The 19450-nt window shown below is 48.4% G+C and overlaps 1 protein-coding gene across 1 annotated transcript in view; it reads right to left on the bottom strand.

Moving 5' to 3' along the window:
- Window positions 1-19059, bottom strand: part of MGAT4B (alpha-1,3-mannosyl-glycoprotein 4-beta-N-acetylglucosaminyltransferase B) — a 50610-nt gene extending 31551 nt beyond the window's left edge. The window contains exon 1 of the mRNA XM_086621423.1: window positions 18963-19059. Coding sequence (XP_086477549.1) covers window positions 18963-19059 — 97 coding nt within the window. The remainder of the gene's footprint in view (window positions 1-18962) is intronic.
- Between the last annotated feature and the right edge of the window lie 391 nt (window positions 19060-19450).

Consider the following 19450-nt stretch of genomic DNA (forward strand, 5'->3'; position numbering starts at 1 on the left):
GGCTTTATCATAACAGCCCCTCCTCGGACCAAAAGAAGCACAAGAGTAAATTAACAACAAAAAAGTTGTTTGTTCTGCTGTTTTTCCCCCTATATTGCTTAACTCAATACAGACAAAATTACCAGCAAACCAGCAGTTACTGCATCTTATAAATAGATGCTACACACCTTCCCAGCGCCGCCGTGCTCTGCAAAGACAATATGGGATCAACCTAGCACTTGGGATCATCCATGAAATGCCTGGATGGTGAAACTACATGGATGCTGCAATTACTGTCATCACAAAAATGACCATTCAGTTCTGCATCTCCCTTGAGGCAAGACCGTACCAACCCTTCGCTAACAAATGCTGCCTTGTCGGGGTGTCTGGGCACGAAGGCGCCTGACACCCGCTAGCAGCTGCCAGGAGAAGATTGCTGGCAATTTGAGGACACGCATAATGCTGAGCAGGACCAGGACACTGTAGCAGCACTATCTCTAGCTGATAAAGGGGCAAGTTCAAGCTACCTCCACAGTTTCGTGAAAAGTCCTACAAGCCAACACGTGAAACAGTCTCAACACTGTCCTTCAGTGCAGGATTATAAATCTCCATCAGCACCATCTTCCCTCCTGCAGCAAGAACATGGCACTGAAGGACAATCATCCAGCTGTTGCCAGGATCGGGTAGGGAGGAAAAGAAGAAGCAGCATCTTCAATAAACTGAATCCCAGCCTGGTCAGAGCTAGCTGATTATCGCAAAGAACATCCCTTGGTCGCTCCCCCAAACAAAACAAAACCCCCTACACATGCAGAAAGTCTTGGAAACAGAGTGCAGAGAGACACACCATTCCCAGGAGCGTGCTGAATGCTCAAACATTAAAACCTGTGACTCTATTCAGTTCTGTACCTGCAGTGCTCACCGACCCCCACGGCTGGGAAGGGGATGGATCTGGGGAGGGGATCGTGGTAACGGGAGCTGGAATTGTCCCAGGCAGTGGTGGCACCAGGGGACTGAGGGTGACTTCCAGCCTTGTGCCTCTTGCAATCTCAAGAAAATCTTTCTGGATTCAAAATATTTTTCATTTGGACTAAATCATTAGTAACTTTAGCTTTAAAAAAAAAGTATGAAGCAGCCAATTACTTTTACCCCACTAACGAAGAAATTTTTTTTTTTTTAAGTAAACCTATCTATTTATCTAAAAGAAACCTGGCATGCTTGGCAAAGCTAAACCAAGGCAGGAATAAGCTCAGCGATGACTCAAGGTGCAACAGAGCTGTGCAAGGGTGGCAGCTCCTAAGATTTGTAGCTTTGGCCAAACCCTGACTGCAAACTCTAGAAATCCTGCTGGTCCAAAGCCCCTTGGATTCAAGCACTGGAAGCAAGCCTGCACCAAGAAGCAGCTGTGCCTGTGGATCTCAGCTTGAATGAGACCTTCGGCTTTTGGGTTTGCTGTTTGTTGTTTGGTTTTTTTTTCAAGTTGGTTTACCAGATATTATTCCATCTATAATTTCCTCTTGTCTTCCATCTCCATTTTGAATTATTTATCACCAGGTATCACATTCATTTGCATACTTTATGAGGTGCAAAATAAATGATTAGTCATTACATATTAGACTTTCCCAAATCATCTGTGCCAGGCTCTGCAGCAGTTTTGTTTTTGTTTTCTCTAATACTTGGGGGGGAGGGGGGAAAGTCCAAGGGAAGAATATTGGATTTTCTGGAAACACGGGGTAAAATAGTCTGCATGCTTGCTGATAGCAAAGGCTTATTACTCTGTTATAGCCATGCTCCACAAGGAACACGGAGGCTATCATCTTCGGTGTAATTTAACCGGCGATACAAATTGCAAGCAGCATTATTTCAAAGACCTTTATTTATTGATTCGAAACAAAGTCCTTATCCTCTTCCTGCTCCCTCCTTGAGTCGTGCTGATTGCACACAATAGAGAGCTATCACTTAAAGAGCCAATTAAGTCAACTTCTGAAAGGTAACTGAATAGCTGAAATTCTTAGTGCAATACTGTACTGCATTATCTTGATTGCAACGAAGGCAAACAAAGCAGCCGGAGCAACGAAAATTAAAGAATGAGGCATTAGCCACAGGTAGGAATACCGAAATGGATAGTCTCAATACCACAAAAACGAAGATAGAAGATTATTTTCTTTCTGTGGTTACTTCTAACCCTTGCGAGAGGTGTGAGAAGGAAAAAAAAAAAAAACAACACTTGGTCCTGTTTATTTTCTGCACTTGGCAGGACTTTATGAGGGACTGACTGAGCTGCTGACCGGGCACGGAGAACGGTGTTGGTCACGGTCACCCCACCACACCCCTTCCCAGGGTGGAACTCAACATCTGGGTGTCCCGTATCCAACCGAAAGCTTTGATTAAAGTGTTTCTTGTGGCTGGGGCTTTAGGAAGACAATGCCTTCTGTATGGATTCACCCATGCCTGATGGAGGAGTTCAGACTATCCTCCAGCAGAGCCACCAACAGACCTTCTCTCTTCTGCTCTGCTGGCTATCTTCCAAAGTATGGGGAGGATTTTAGACCACCACTGGGATTTTCATACCATGGCCCAGTTGGGCTAAAGTGAGACTAGGAGTTTGAAACCTGTTAGGAAGGACACAGCTTCAGTCCCTTAGAAAAACCAAGTTTAAACACAAAAAAAAAAAAAAAAAAAGAGGAGAAAGTGATTGTAAGCCTGCCAATACTCTGAAGTTATATAAAATCAATCATTTAAATGCAGTAAAAAAAACACATCACAAACTGAGAGCAGGATGGCTGTATGTGGTCAAAATTCACCATCAATTTCCCAGGAACTACTCAAAGTCACAGCACTCTGGCTATAAAGCATTTACACAGGCACATAAAAAGGAAGCTTTTTCCAAAGCAGGAAAAGAAGCGCCACAAAACATAAAAAATCTCCGTCTTTCTTCTGCACTGACTGCAGACGCTGGTGTGACCTACCACCCCTGTCCTCCTGCCCTTTCATCCTTCTGGGTTTCCAGTGCAGCAGAACCAATCCACCCAACCCAACCTCCGAGGAAATTAACGTCCAACCACTGCTCTCCCGGAGCTGCTTGGGCAATGTCTGCCTCCCCGCACACGTATTTTGTCTGGCACCAGGAGCCTTGTTGAAGAACACAGAGCTGCGTGAGGCAAGATGCTGCAGTGTCTCAGCCCCAGGTACATGGAGGTCTTCTCCAGCTGTCCAGCAGCTACCGCAGCGCTCGAGGTCCCTGCCCCAAGCCCTGCAGACTTTCCAGCCCAGTACAAGCACAGACCTCCCAGACCAACCCAATAAATGTCATTTCTCTGCCAGCAAACGTGCCAGCAGAGAAATGTAAACCCATCCTTCTGTAGGCATGGCTTCTGTGTTTGAGGGGATGCAGGGGGGACGGTCAGAGGGAGGTTTCAAAGGCATTTATACACCTTGCAGGTTGGGAACCCCTCCTGTGCCTTGATTTCCCACCTGTGAAATGGGCTGAATGATACCCAGCCAACTTCGTACAGGCTTTGCTTTTTCATCAATCCACTTCCACATTTAAGAGTCCAGTGCCACCACCCTCACCGTGCTGCTCCGGGGCCTCTGGAGCCTTCAGTCTGAATCAAAACGCCCATTAATCCATCGGGAATTTGGCAGTATCATGTAACCAACCCCTGAAATACATGTGGTACCAATGTTTACCACTGTGCACCAGAAACACGGCGTCAGCGCACACCACTGAGTCCTGCCCAAACTTCTGCCTTACCCCTTTTCATCAGTCGCTCCTCAGTTTATTTTGCAATTATTTCTGTGATTCCCACTAAAAGACAGGACACAATTTAAAGAACTTCACCCGAAAGAAGCCAGAAGGAAGCCTGGGCACTCAATAACACCACAGGAGTCCTGGTCCTCAGACAATACTCCATAAAACGGGAACTTTAGTTTTTCTTAACTCAGCAGACCGAAAGCGCATCAAATACAGCAAAGCACCAGCCTCTCCCTGGTCAGTCTATACTTGAGACTTGTTCTAATCTTTTCAAAAGCTCTCTTCAGCTACACAATCAAAAAAATCTGTAAGGGCTACATCTAGAACAGCTCTAAAAATTGTTCGTACTTTCCCTGAGAGCTCACGTCAACTCATTGGATGGAGGAGCCAAGAGAACAAATATTTCACGGAGCCGCCGTTGCACATAAATATTGCCCCCGCCACAGACGCACCGTGAATACAATTACATCCTCACCTCAATTACTAGTACACTCCAGAAGCACTGCTCGTAGAAGACAAATAAATAAACAAACAAAAGCTTGAAATAAGGAACTATTTGATATTCTAGCACACCGCTTCACCTTATAATCATTATTTCCTGAGACACGCTGTGCTGGTTCGTATTCCAACAACACGTCCGGGTAACCGCACAGGTACAAGGGAAGCGTACAAATCACGTCTCGCAAAACAACTGTTGGCAAAGAGCAGGATTTGTGTATTCAGTGCTCACTGCTGAACAGTTACATACATTTTCATTCTGACCTCAAACGCAATTTGGACCACGGCAGATGTTTCCTTAGAGCGCAGGCTTCCTTTGGATGAGAGTTAATTCAGCTTGAACCTGGCAGCAATGAAGAAAGGGATTTAAATGAGTATTTTCTGCGTCCTCTCTAAGTTTGATACTGCAGAGGTTAAAAACGAGGGAGTATTAAATTGAACAGCTAAACCTGCCTCTCCCGGCCTCGGCTCGGAGTTCAGACCAGCCCCGTACCTGCGCTTCCCTGCTGCCGAAGACTCCCCTCTCTGTGACACCAGCCTGTGTCGAAAAGAAATTAAATTATTTTAACGAGGTTCTTCTGGATGCACGCTGATGTCACTGAGAGAAGAACATGCCTCTTGTTTTAGGCTGCTCAAGTTTCACCAAAAAAAGAGGGCATGCTTCTCTGCAAAACTCTTCTTCCTCTCCCCCTGTTATCCTCAGCAGCTTCCTCCTGTTACTCTACATTAACAAGCGGATCATTATTTCACCAGCTGCAATCAAACCCTTCCATAAGATAAGATCCGTCTGCAATTCCACATTCACATACTTGCCCATACTGAAGAGCCCTGAAATGCTCTTAACGAGTTGTATGCAGAGGGATCGTCTCTTCACCGATCGGCGGAACGGGCTCGGGAAGCGACAGCTGCTTAAATAGTGCACACACGGTGGAGTAGTTTAAAGGGAAAAGAAATACTATAAATAATTGAAATCACAGCAAGAAACGTCGGCAGAGCAGAGGGAAAGAGGGCAACTCAGAGGAAGCTGACAGCGGGAAAAGAGATAAGGACTTCTCCTGGAAGCCAAACTAAACAATAGTACGCGTACAAATAAATCTGCACCTTCTCACCTGAGCGCTACGCCACACACCAGCAGGCAGAAGAAGTTCTTGACCTTTTCCGCCCTGTTTGGCAATCTGAATTTTATGCACCTAAGAGCCCTCTCTTGCCAACATCTTCCCTTTTCCTCCTCTCTCCTGAATCCATAAGCCTGATGCAAACAACACCCACGTTCATCCCCAGCACTGCAGTAATCTTGGCCACCAACCCATGCTGATGAGTAGATTTGGATTTTAAATGGCCAATTCTGTCATTGATGACTTCCCCACCTACATGGACCCAATTCTCCTGGCCCAGTCCTGCATGGTGAAGCCGTGTGGAAGGCTTCCCTGCACACCCAGCACGTTTGGGACACATGAGAGGATCCCGCTCTTGGCTGGGGCTTCTGAGAACCACGGGGTTACCATCAGGGTAGCTGCAGAAATGACCACCTTTGGTTTGCAGGCTTTGAGAATAATTCACCAGGGCTCTGGATCAACAGATGAGTGCCTGAAGTTTCAATCCCAGCAGTAAAACACCTGCTTTGATGACCACAGCTGCTACGAGGGGCTAACAGTCATCATTTTGCCTGACCTTTAACTATAACCGCAATACTTCTTGACCTGTGTTTTAGAAGTTATGAACAGACAACACTACTTAGGCCAAGCCATCTGCCACTGTCTTGACAGATTTCCAAAGAGACATGAAATATCTGCCTTTTCAAGTTACTTGCACGATGCATATGCAGAGAGCTCTGCAGACATCCAGCAAAAAACATCGTTTCTCTCTGGGTAGAGCTCACCCAGGCAGGAGATAGTTTATTATGCTCTAGGGAGATAACACATGGCACAACAGCTCCAGGTACTGCTTCATCACAGCACAGGGCTGAGGAAAGGAGACTTCAACTACCACCTGCAACTCAACTAACAGACACCTTTAATGAGGAGCAAGTAATGAGGTTTCTTAGTGAGTGGTTCATTCAAAGGGTGTGCAGCGATACCAAGAACAAGGCAAAAATGCCCCTTAAGATTTCTGTGCAAGTCAAGAGCATGTAGGAGGGTTGGTGTTCTCAGACATAAAATGGATATCTTGCCTTACACAGCCATCGAGAGATTTTTAGGGGTCAACTGCCAGATCTCACCAGACTCCTCTTGCAGAATGTTGGCAGTTTTAGGGCAAAAGCCTGTGTTAGGCACCACTGTTAAGTTTGGCCCTGCTCCCACAGCCACAGGGCTAGTAATTATGACCAGGAGGTGAAGAAACCCTGATACTGACTCTGCGTGAGCAATTCAGTCTAAGAGCTGCTGTTCAAGAAGCATGTCACCAAGGTGAAAGGTGACCGCATTTCTTAAAGAGCCTTCCAGAGGCAGCAAGGATCCCACGTACCCTCTTCTCTACACACAGCCCTACTAGGCAAGTGCCTTATTGAGGTGTGTCTAATTGCATATCAGACCCTCTTGCAGCCTACCTGTCCCAAATCTATGCCTGGTATGGCAGGGCTGAGCTTCATGTGCCTCTAAGAACATCCTCCAGTTGGGACAGGCAAGTCACAGCTCATGGTTGTGTGAACGGCAAATCTGATGTCAAGTGCAACTTCCAGTCCACAGCAAGAACAACATACCAGCTCCTTGGATTTCAACACAAGGTTGGCCCTTGTAACCTCTATGCCACACGAAGGAGATTGGAAACCCAAGTTCACCTTGGACAGGTCAGCATTTCTTATTTGACTTATTAAAAGCAAGGAAGCCCTTCTGTACTTCCAAAAGACATCTGAACCTAACTGCACTGTCATGCCAGCAAGAAAAGATGGGAATCTTGTGATTTGAGAGGGTCTACTACTGAGAAACTACATTTGGGCACTCTCCGCATGGTGAACGATGGAGTCCTTCCCCGACAAGACAGCCGCCACGCACAGCATCTGTCCTCCAGCGTGCAACAGGACGATGCTGGCTGCTCATCCTCTTCTTCCAGCTGGAGGACGGCTCCTGGGCAGTCATCTCAGTCAAAGTCCCCAGACCTGGCTCCCATTGTTGGATGCACAGCCTGGCTCACCACCAAAGGATGCTGCAGCGGGTTCAGGCATGCCCCAGTTTGCTTAGCGTGAGGCTGGAGAGAAACGACTCTCTGACAGCTGGTAAATGCAGCTGCCTGCAGTTGGTGGGGGATAACGAAGAACCAGCTGCTTCTTAGAAGTGCATTTCTGTCGCCCATACCTCGAACAGCAGGTTTCCTCTGACCATGGCAACATAGAGAACAGAGATCCCGTAACACAGATCCTTCAGGGCTGTTAACTGACCCGACCTCATCCAAATGTCACGGTGGCTGTCAATACAAAACCGTTCCTTTCTCTTCCTGCCATCCTCTACTTCATCCAAGGGGCATCCATTAGGTTCAAACACAAAGGCACCAAAGAGCCTCCAACAAGAGCCTCATTAACTGATGGTACAACTGGATTTGTTTTGGAGCACAGTGCTGGCCCCGCACTGCAAGGCAGAGCTCTTGCTGGGGGAAAAAAATCGATCAAATTAAAAAGTATCTTGCATACCTTAATACTGCAAGCAGCTCTTCGGTCAGACTTAAACCAACAGCATTACCAGCTGTAAAAGGGAAAAAAAAACCAGGAAGTCTCCCAAAACAGCAGACCAAATGGAAAAGGAAAAGGATGAAGGAGGTTTCAAATCTGCCCTGGAGAGAATGTGTGTCACAGCTTTAACCTGCTGTGGGGAGGGGGAAGAAAAGGGAACCAGGATAGCAGAGACCAAAAATCAGATTTATTAGCACCAACTAGGTGGATAAAAGATAGATGATCACCAAGTGATGATGGCTATTTTGGAATCAGCCAACTTCTGAAAATGTCTAGTCAGCTTTAGCATTTCATACACAGGAAATTAGTGTCCACACAAGAGTACGCTCCTGAAAGGACAGGATTTAATGCAGTCAAGATAATTATCTAGATCCTTCTTTATCCCATTAGTGGTTTTCATTCGCATCCTGGGACACCATAAGAGGATTGTTCAAGAATTATTTGCCATCCACTGTTTCAATCCCGATTGGAATTATCTTTATACCTCCGTATGAAGAAAAGAGATTACATCCCTGTCAGGGCTTGCTGCAATGCCCTCTTTTCTGAGGCTCCTTTTATCATTTTTGTTCTGCAAGGTGATGAAAAGAATCAGAAAACAATTGTCATGGACATGATTTTGCCGTCTCCTCCTTTTCCTTCCCTACGTGTGCATTCGGGAAGAGGAGGAGATGCTCTTCCCACCGCATCCCCCCCAGGAGACACACCACTGCACCTGCACGGAGACGAAGCTCAACAGGACTTAGTCATCAAATTACCCAGGCCAAGATCCAAAAACACTCCCAGCTTCCTTTTGCGCCACGATCCACTAATAAAAGAACAAGGCTGAAACTGTTAAAACCAATTAAAGAAATTACTTGATGTGAGAGAAGGAAGTGGGATTCACTGTAGTGGAGATCCCAGGGACGCACACTAAACGTCGCATTCCGTGCTCTCTAGTAATATATGTCGCTACGCAAGCTCTGATGGAGATGAAGGCAACATCACTCAAACAGCCAACACGATCCCTTGCTTCAAGGTCTAAAACAACACAAAGACAAAACTCCCTTCCCAGCTGCTCTAACCGCCTCCCAGGTTTTGTATTAACGGAAGAATTACATCTCCCTCCAGGTACGGCGAGGACACAGCGTGTCTCCCCGTGGGCATCCGCCAGTTTGCCCAGCAGCGAGAAAGCACAAAAACTACCCCTCCTCCTTATAGAAACATAAGGAGGCAGAGATGCAGACCTGATATGAATAGGAATGCACGCATTTTTTAAAAAAGCATGTTTTATGGCTGTGTAATGAGATCTGCAGGAGAGTTATCTTTATAAACAAGTTACTAAAAGGGAGAGGAGGGACGCAATAATAGCAGGTGCCAGTTACTCAGCTCCCAGCAGAGACTTTCCAATTTCTCACCTTCCCCCAAAGCAAGATGTGCCGCTGCACGGCAGCACGTTTATTTGGGAGTGTAACACCCTTTCGCAGTATTGCTCCTCTTTCACAAAGCGAAGCTGCGGTGCTGTCGCTGGAGAGGGGCAGCCCATGTCCCCACCAACCCTGCACCAGACTTGAGATGAAATACGGCATGAAATTAATCTGGAAAGAGTGAAATGGCAGAAAATAAATAAAATTATCTTTTTTTTTTTTCCTCCAGAATCTAGCCACTCCTCCCACCAAGGGGAACAGCAAATTTGCGAGCTAACTGAGACTGGCAGGTTTGCCTCTCTGCAAATATCTGCTTAGTTTCAGGAACAAAACACCAGTAAGAATTCTGTTATTTTAAGACGGCGGCATAGTTTCAGACAGTAAATGTCCACATTGCAACCGGAGCCGTCAGAGAGATCCCATCCTTTGAGGCAAGCGCACCAAGGTAATGATTAATATTACAAAAGTAATCCAAGCCTCTAAAATCATTATTTCCAAAATCAGCAAATAATTACCAAGGCCTTCAGCAATCAATACCCAAGATAAACAGACAATTAAATTGCAAAAGAAACAGAAGAAAGTAGTTAATATTTGCCAAACGCAAGCCAAACACACTTTTTCATGGTAACCAAATACTTCCAGTAAATAGATATTTTAGCTCACTGGAGAGGCACTTTCAGAAAGTAATAAATTAATCTAATAAAAGAGACAGACAGGGTGGAACCAGACATTAACGAAACACAAACTGATCTATACGGAGCCAACCCACAATCCATGTCCTAATTATGCTCATCCACCACTCTGGGTACTTACCTCCCCCACTCAGGTCAGCACTTTAGCTCTGGGAAAATACACATTTCATGCAGATTCACTGGCACAACAAAGCAGAGAATTTCAGCCATCAAATGACAAATTTGCATTTCCCATATTTTTTCTAAATACCTCTCACTCCTCAAAGTCAGCGAATTAATCTGTTTTTAAAGGCAGTTCTTGCTTTGCTTTCAATTTAGTTTAAGCTCCATCTGCGAGGTGTGGGATGAGCTCTCACCGGGATGATGCCCACACAAGCATCCCGAGCATCCCCACGGCACGTCCCCACCCCGGCACTGGGAGGGTTTGTCCTGGGGGTCTGCGCCGTGCCTTGCCATCACTTCAGGGACCCCAAGGGACCCGGAGCAACCCCGAGGTGGCAGGACTGGCACCACCTCCTCCCCAGGCAGCCCAATCTGCACCAGCTTCTACCCAAAATCATTGCTTGGAGTTAACGAAGCCATGCTATTAGGTGAGCATCTGGTAAAGTTCCTCAAATCGTGCATAACTTGAACTGGACAAGATTAAACAGGGGGAGAGACATGGGGGAAGACATCCATCCTGGTCATTTTCTGCAGCCTCAAAGAAGGGAGGGAGGAAACAGAGGGAAATGGAAGACAAAGAGAAGGTATCAAAGCCAGCTCACAATGAGAGATGGCACAAAAAAGGAATAATTAAAACACGAAAGGCAAGATCAAATAGAAGCAAAAGATCACAGTCTGGGCACAGAGAGGAGAGAGAGGAAACCACCACACCGCTTTCGTCAGCATTAACTGAATAATTCCTTCAACAGGTACTGTCTGTGGCAGTGGATGAGTCAGAGAGAGTCTAACATCGTCCAGGTCCATCCATCCACCAGGCAACCCATACGGTCAAACATTGTTCTTGCTCTTCACACCCAGCATGGAGTCACACCATGGGGACACCGCCCAGCAGCTCTGCTTCCCTAAGCACCCCTCTTTTGGGGGGAAATATAGCAATTTAGTCCTCACTCAGAAAACTTCCCCAGCTTCTTCTGTATGAAGTTCTTGGTATTGGCAGGGTTAGTGTTGCTACTACGCTTTCACTATACAGGCTATACAAACATACAGTGTTACTACACATATCTTCAGTAGCTCATATCTCAGTATTGGAAACGTTTCTTTGATTATTTACAAGGGCTTTTGAAGGCTACACAAGTTTTCTGGTACCACAGGCCTCCTATCTAAGGCATGAAATTCCTCAGAGGAGTGACAATACATAGAGGATTTATTGCAGCATATGTACAAGTAGTGAGCAACAAGAAAGGGTCTCCAGGTTAAACCTTTTTTCTAGAAAGCTCTCGCCATCACAGAGAGAGAAAAAAACCTATGTGCTTTAAGGCCGTCTTGAAAATGTGATCAGAACAGTCTAAAAACTCATTGAGGAGCAGGTGTGGACCAGGTATAGCACTGACACGAGCCGACACTGTGCTCTTCCTCCAGTTCAGCATCCAACCCACTACCAACAGGTCCTAAACCATCAGTGAAACCATCATAGTTACAAGTAAATGGACACTGCAGCAGAACAAAACTCGTAATGAAAATAAAAGACCGGTGGAGATTAATATTTGCCCAGAAGCTTCTTTAAAGCCTAATGATTTACATTTTAATGCTACTGCTGTCCACTTCAATATAAGCAGAAATGAAAACATCTTGCACAAACGTGTCTAGTAGCTTCAAAATACAGATTAACCTTTAGGTAAGTATTTATCCTGTACGTAGGGCAGAGGGCGGGAATATTTAAATAGTCAGGGAGTCACTCCAAGGCAGGGGCAGGCAGGAGGGGAGATGGAGATACGGAGCCGTCTTTGTGCTAATGCACGGATCCTGGAGACTCGAATGTGACTCGACACCGGGACAAACACAGAAGGAGAAGCGGTCAGTGCCACAATTAACTTAGAAAGTGGTGATTTAAAACAGAAATCTGCCCCTCCCAGATTTCCTTGCTTTGCAAGAGAGGCCTGATGTGAGCTCGAAAACAAACCCAAGAAGGGCATCGCTGAATGAAAAAACTCCTGCACTTCAAGTCAAATAAAAAAGGCAGAAAAAATGCATTTCCCTCCATCAAAGACAACAATCCCCTCCCTGAATCAGGAAGCTGTTAAGCAGATGCTTGATCAGCACTCCCCGAAATGCCTCTCCTAACAGCATTAACCTGCCAGCCCCTGCTGAAGCCCTTTGTTTATTCTCATAGTTTCCAGAATCTTTTAATTTGACCGGAGACTTCTGCCGCCGCAGCAGCCTTCTCCACCCACTGAGCCCCGCTGACCTCTCGAGCTTTGCCTCGTGACAAACAAAACGTCAAAATTAGAATTAGCACGATAACGATATGGAAAACCTGCACGTGAAACGTAAAGCTTTGTCTCCAAATGCTTTTAGGCAGGTGAGTCAGCCCCACCTCTGCAAAGGTCTCCTGCAAAGCGCCAGGTGGCTGTGGACCCCCATGCCGAGCCACGCTCCCCGGGAGATGTTTGTTCGTGTTTCTTTACACCATGAGTTGAGTCATTGGTACTTTGGGGACAGGTTTGGGTTTTGCGAACACGGAGAACTGCAGATAACCCAAGTCTCCCTGCAGCAGCCTGCTCCAGCCTTGCCCAATCTATCTCGAAAGCAATTTCTCCATCACTTAGGAGGCTTCAAAGCTTTCTGGAGATGACTGGCGGCTTCACTTAAACCAGCCAGCTACAGATGTGTTTTACATTAAACACTAAGTGAGTAATCAATGAACATTCAGGATATAAGCACAAATCAATGATTTGTTTAAGATGAATCAAAGGGAATCACAAACTAGAAAGGGTTTTGTTCCATAACCGAGGTAAACCAAGAAAAGTACTTGATGTAATTGGGTGGGTGGGTGTTAACCTGCTCCTCTCCTACACACCAACACAGTCCCCACTGTCACAGAAGCGTGGCTGTGTCCTCCAAACCCCTGTGACAAGCGATGTCACTGTCCCCAAAGAGCAGATGGGAACTGAGACATGAAACCAGTTGATTGACTTTCCCAAGACGGGTGAGATACGGCGTGGCAAGGACCTCAGTCTAAGTCTCCACTTCCAGTAACTTCAGTTCCATCACATAACTGCAGCGCCTACCGCTGGAGCAGCAATGGGACACGGGCAAGCACACACGTAGCATAAGTCAAGAGTCCAGCTTAAAGACCTAACAAAACCAGCAAAGAAATAAAAACAGAAATACGTGTGACTCCAGACAATGACAGATTTATTTTGATAAATGCATATCAACGGATTGTACAGTGTCCCTCGCCCTTGGGATGAGCTGGTCGAATCATACAAAGGATAATTTTACAAACGCTGCAGCATTCCGGCCACCAATTCCACACAACGTCTGCTGAGCACCACACGGACCAAGCAAAGGCTCTCAGAAATGCTCCTGCACATGTTTTTATTCGCCATGCACTTTAATGACAGACTGCTAAACTCTACACGTCCCCAGGCAGGTCCCCACCTGCACCTCCTCAGCCATCAGAAGCACATGTTGGGTCTGCTACCGGCATTCCTTCTCCTCCAAAACCCTTCCAAGGGTGGCAAGAGAAACGAGTCCAGCTCAGACCAGAGCTGTCACTCACACCAGTCCAGCTGCAGCCTCTGCGCAAGACCTCAAAGAAACTACAAAACCTTGAAGTCAGGCTGATGCTGGCAACAGAAATGAAAAAGCAGCGGGAACCCCTGATACGGCTCGTATTTAGCAATATCACAAGCTTTGACTCTGCTGCTTCTGGAGCGGATTAGCCTTCACGGCTTTTATGCATTATATAAGGAGACTTTGTAAACAAGCTCAGAGGAACTTCCCTCCGGGACGAAGTCTGCTTCCCACAAAGGACACCCCAAGCGAGCGGAGCATCCTGTCATGCGCGCGTGCTGCTGAACAAGCAATATTTCTTTATGGAGATGCTGCCTGAGCTGCAACAGGCACCAGAGCAATGTCCACGCTGCAGCCAGTGCCCCACGATCACCAACACCCCAGCATCCTGCTCCCCAGCACGTTCACACGTCAAGGAAGATACCCCGTGCTCAGACCCACAACGAGATACCCACCCAGGATGTGGGTGGCGAGTCCTTCAAGGAGCTGTTAACTTCTATTGTGAAGCACTTTCACAATGGCCACGAGAAGAACAATTCCCACGGGATGAGCATCCAAAATACCACACGAGCAAAACTGATGTTAGGGTGTGATGCCACTATAAAAAGAGCAACCCCACTTCGCAGGCAAATCCACAGGTACGGAGGTGCTCGCACTTGTGGTTTTACAATGGAATCCTGGAGCCGGCTGGCACTGGGTTACTCTACATCATTAAAATTTCAGGGGGGAAAGCCTGGTGGGGGAAGCCTGCACAGGCAGCATGGGTACAGAGCCCACCCCAAACTACGCAGCCATACCCCAAAGGTGCAATTCCAACCTCAAAATGCAGCATTTCCAAGGGACAATACGTCAGGAATCTCCTAAAAGCTTCACAGAAGGTTTAGAATTTCCTATTCAATAAAAGAAAAAACAAACTCAATCACTTCAAACCCAAATATCCTGCAGCATTTATGGCTCTGGGGTAGACTGCAAGGGGCAAAGAGAAGGGCTGGAAGATGGTACATGGCTGATCAGTCAGTCAAGATGAGAACAAACATTATGGACAAGAACCGAACAGATTTCATCATTGGAAAGAAAAAAATTCACAACAATTTAATTGCAGGTAGGTTAAATTTGTTCGCCTTTGTCCCATCTGCACCTGTTGACTTATCTAAAGTCACTAAAGCTTCTTGGTTTTACTGAGCCTTCAGTAAAACACCTCCTGTAATCCCCATGTTGGGCACGTGAGCACCTGAGCCTGCCTGCACCTTCCCGAAGGCTTGATCCTCCAACTGCACGTCCATCTGATGACAACAGGCTACAGGAGAACTTCATCCAACGCAGCTGTTGGTTTTTGAAAGCTAAAGTGTACTTAAACCTAAAATCAGCAAAGAGAGAATATTAAACATTGGCCAAGACATCCACCACCCTGATCCACAGCTCTGGTCCCGCTCTGAACCACCCCATGATGCTGGACATCGGCCGCTTGGGTGACTGGTTGTGCTATTTGAGGCTGACCTTCTCTTCTTACTCCAGTAGACTATTTCAAACCTCATTTGTAACTGGAAAGAGGCAGCATCTGTTTTTGCAGACCATGAGGTCAAAACTTTACCCACAGCACGGCAAAACACCGTTGGCGGTTAAACAAACGCTGCGCTGGTCACAGAAGAGCAGCTCTAGAGCTGGTTTGACCTGGTTTATTTTATTTCAACTAATTGTTTTGTCCTCCCAACACAGAGCGGAAGACAAGCAGGCTCTACGATGCTTTACATGTGTTTTAATATCATTCAATATAATTTAATAGTATTTTATGCCCCATTGAGGGGAACGTGAACACCTTGCCAGCCTTCCCCATAACACAATGACCTGAGCAGCTCAGGATTACCGGGAATTGTCTCCAGCCACTCAATGGCAAATCCAAAGCCTGTCATTGAAAAATAAGGGTATGGGATAAGGATGATCCAGGAAATTATGGAATAATTAAATAAACCTTAAATTCAGCTGTAATATTTGTAAGACGAAGAGGACTTGAGCAAGAGCTAGCCTCTGTTTATCAAGAACAAATTACATCAAACTTATCATATTTCTTTCTGCAACAGGGTACCAGGACCTGAAGGAAGGGGAGAAGAAACAAAGATTTCAGAGAGACCTCTTGACAGTGTCTCACGGGACATCCCCATAACACAGCTGGGGATGCAGGGGCTGGACTGAGCCACCTGAAGGTGGGTGCACCACTGCTGGAAAGACTACCGGTGACCTGGGCTTTGCTCTTTGAGCACAGACTGGGAGGACCTTACCGAAGTGGGTTCCGAACCCATCCCAGATCTGATACTGCTTGGTGTTTTCATCCATGACTCGGCTGACGGCAGAGAAAACATGTTGATTGCTTTTGAAGGCTACACCAAGCTGAGAGGGACCGCAAGCAGGCGGGAGGACAAGATCAGAACTCAAAACAATCCTGACACTTTAGAAGAAGCAGTCTGAAAAAAAAGGACGCAGTTTAACAAGGACAAGCGTGAGGTAATGTGATTTGGCAAGAATAATTAACCAGGGAAACACAAGATGAGGAATGAAAAGCAGGGAAAGTTCTGGAGAAGAATGGCTGAAGAATCGATGGGTTAAAAAAAATTAAACACGAGTCATCTGTGGCAACAGCAGAAAACAAATACACTGGGATGTATAAACAGGACCATTGTATGCGAAAGACCTGAAGCAATCCCTCATTCTTCTGAGCAAAAATAAGGCAGCGACTTCAGTCCTGTTTCACAGGTTAAGCACCACTCTTCACGGAAAATGATGGTCCAGAAGAGAGTAACAAGAACAACTGCAGACCAAGAATACATGACCTAAAAAGAACGACCACAGGAACCAGCATGGTTTTATCTATATTAGCAGGGACTAAGGGGAGACATGGTAGCAACTTCCAAATATCTAACAGGCTCCTGCAAAGAAGGAATGAAGGAACTTTTCTGCCTGTGCCCAATAAATGGAAAAAGAAGAGCAATCATGAAACTAAACCAAAGGAAGAGCCGTTTCTGTTCAGATCATTAAGAAAAATCTAATGGCAGCGCTGCTGAATGTCAAACAGATTGTTCAGGGAGCTTACGCTTCTCCGTCATCGAAGGTTTTTAAGAATGAATATGACAAACATCTGCCAGGAAGGAGTCAGTTATCAGCGATCCTGTGTAGGGGCAGGAGATGGACTGAATGACCTCTCAAGGTCTTCTCCAGCTCCGTACTGAATAACAGACTGATACGTAAATGACCATAATAACCGGAAACCTGCTGCGCTGGCACAGCCTGACCTGCGTTATTTGTGACCTGTTGTAGCGACCGCTGTTTGCAAGCGACATACTGTTGCTGTCAGAGGAAACGCGTATCCCTGGGAGCATCCTACCACCTCAGGACAGTGGTACCCGAGGTTATTATTTTGGCACTTGAATGAGCAATGGGGAAAAGCCACTTGTTAAAAAATAAATGTGAGTCAAAGGATGACACAGTCCAGACGGCACAGACTACCCAGCGGGGTTGGCTACTGCTTCAGAAACAGGAGTGACGCTGGAAGCCCGTGCAGCACCGTGCACTGGTTTCACTTCATGTACAGGAGGGAGCTACAAGCAAAGCAACTGCTCAGCAGTAACCACAAGAAAGCAGCTCTCAGAGTGCTCCTCTGCCCCTGCACAACTTACGATGGTCCAGCATTTCTGGCTGAAAGCGCATACACCACCACCTGCTTGTACATTTTGTCCAGTTAACGTCCCCAGCAGAAGCTAACTGATCCGCCGGCAGCACCCCTGCGTTACAAATGCCTGTCAACCAAACCTCTGCGGGGAGGCAGCTCTGGTGGGATTTAAACCATGTTAGCAGCATGACAGGAGAGCCCTTCAGCTGATGAATGAGGCAGAGGAATCCGAGCAGCCGCCCACAGCTGCCAGGAGAAGATGGCATGTCCCAGGCACTTCTGCTCTGCTGCGAGGGAAGGGGCTGGGCTGGATGGGAACCTACATGGGCTCGTGTCATCCTGCCCATTGGAGCCAAAAAGCCTTCCCCCAGTGCTGCCCCAGCCCTGATGCCAGCCTTGCACCATGCACGAGCTGCTGTGATTGTGCATGGTGTGCCGCGGGATGGCAAAGCCATGAAGTCACATCTTATGCTCAGCAAAAGCTGCTTCTCACCTGTAGCAGAGAGAGATGCTGATATGGCCAGTGGGTCCAGGGCTGGACCGCCAGATCACTCGCCTTTAATGACCTCTAAAATTGCAGACACTGGAAGAGTTGAGTAGTCACTCAGCACGGGCACAAGAGGTTGCACACCCACACATGAGACAGATACACAATTCAGAAGCAACTACCAGAATTGTCCTCGAGGCCAGGATAAATCTGGTGCGCTGCTTTAGCGAGCGACAGGATGGGGAAAAGCAACTATTATGTTGTCAGGGAAAACCAGCAGCGAGCATCTCTGCGATACCTCTGCGGGATTTCCCCGCAGCCTCCACAGGACGGGGCCCAGCACCCCTGCTTTGCAGCTGCCAACTCGGTGCAAAACCAGCACCCATATTTAAGTGCCGAAGCCGGCAGCCCTCCCACCCGTCCTACACACTTAAGTTACTGGACTCAGCATCAAGCTGCAGGAGCCGTGCGCGGTGCAGGGAGGGCAGGGCTGCTCAGACCTCCCCTCACCTCCACCTTGCCCTGAGACGCCCCCAGCCCAGCGGTTCTCCCAGTTGCTGCCATCACCACCTCCCCAGGAGGATTTAACCTGCGTGGGTCCCGTCGCCTACAAAGGTTTTCGCCATAAACGCAGGGGTGCAAAGAAACGCATCACTGAAGTGCAGCTCAAAACAGCCCGACCCGGACGACAGTCCCCCCCATCACCCCGCAGCCCCCCGATCCTCCGTGTGCGACCCAGGCCGCAGCGTGCCCCGGGGACGAGCAGGGACCCCCGGCTCTGGCACCTACTGCCCTGCTGGGCACGGGCACGCCCGCACCGGGGGTCCCACGGGCCACGGTCCCGCGGAGGTTGGGGGGTACCGCGGGGCCAGGGGCGCACAGGATCCCGCCGGGTCTGGATCCCTGAGACTCCAGCAGGATACTGTCGGTCAGGATCCCCCGGGTCCTGCAGGATGCCCCCGGGCCCGGATCCCGCAGGACCTCGGGGTCCAGCCGAGCCCGGCTCCTGGAGCCCCCCCCACCTCGAGCCCGGGCGGCGAGGCTGCAGCCGGGCCCCGGGCTCCCCCGGCGGAGGCAGCCGAGCCCCCTTACCTTTGTGCCCGCCGAAGGCGCCGTACCAGGAGAGCGAGAGCAGGGCGCACAGGCAGCCGAGCAGCAGCGTGAGCGCCGTGCCGCTGCGGAGCCTCATCGCCTCCTCGCCGGCGGGGGCGGCTGCATGTCCCGGGCGCGGCGCGGCCTCGGCGGCCCCAGGGGCCCCGGTGAGCGCGGCGCGGAGCGGAGCGGAGCAGAGCGGGGCGGAACGGGACGCACCGCCCGCCCGCCCGCCCGCATGCAGCCCGCGCCGCGCCGGGCCGAGCCGGGCCGCGCCGGGCGGGCGGGCGGGGCGGGGCGGGGCCAAAGGGCGGGGCCAAGGGCGGGGCCAAGGGGCGGGGCGGCAGCGGGCAGAGGGCGCCCCCGTGCGGGGAACGGCGGGGCCGCCGAGGGCAGCGGGGCGGGTGGGCGTGAGAGTGAGTGTGAGAGTGAGAGTGTGAGTGTGAGTGTGTGTGTGTGAGTGTGTGTGTGTACACGTACGTGCGCAC

The sequence above is a fragment of the Tauraco erythrolophus genome, chromosome 16 (assembly GCF_009769465.1).
Source record: "Tauraco erythrolophus isolate bTauEry1 chromosome 16, bTauEry1.pri, whole genome shotgun sequence".
Taxonomy (NCBI): Eukaryota; Metazoa; Chordata; class Aves; order Musophagiformes; family Musophagidae; genus Tauraco; species Tauraco erythrolophus.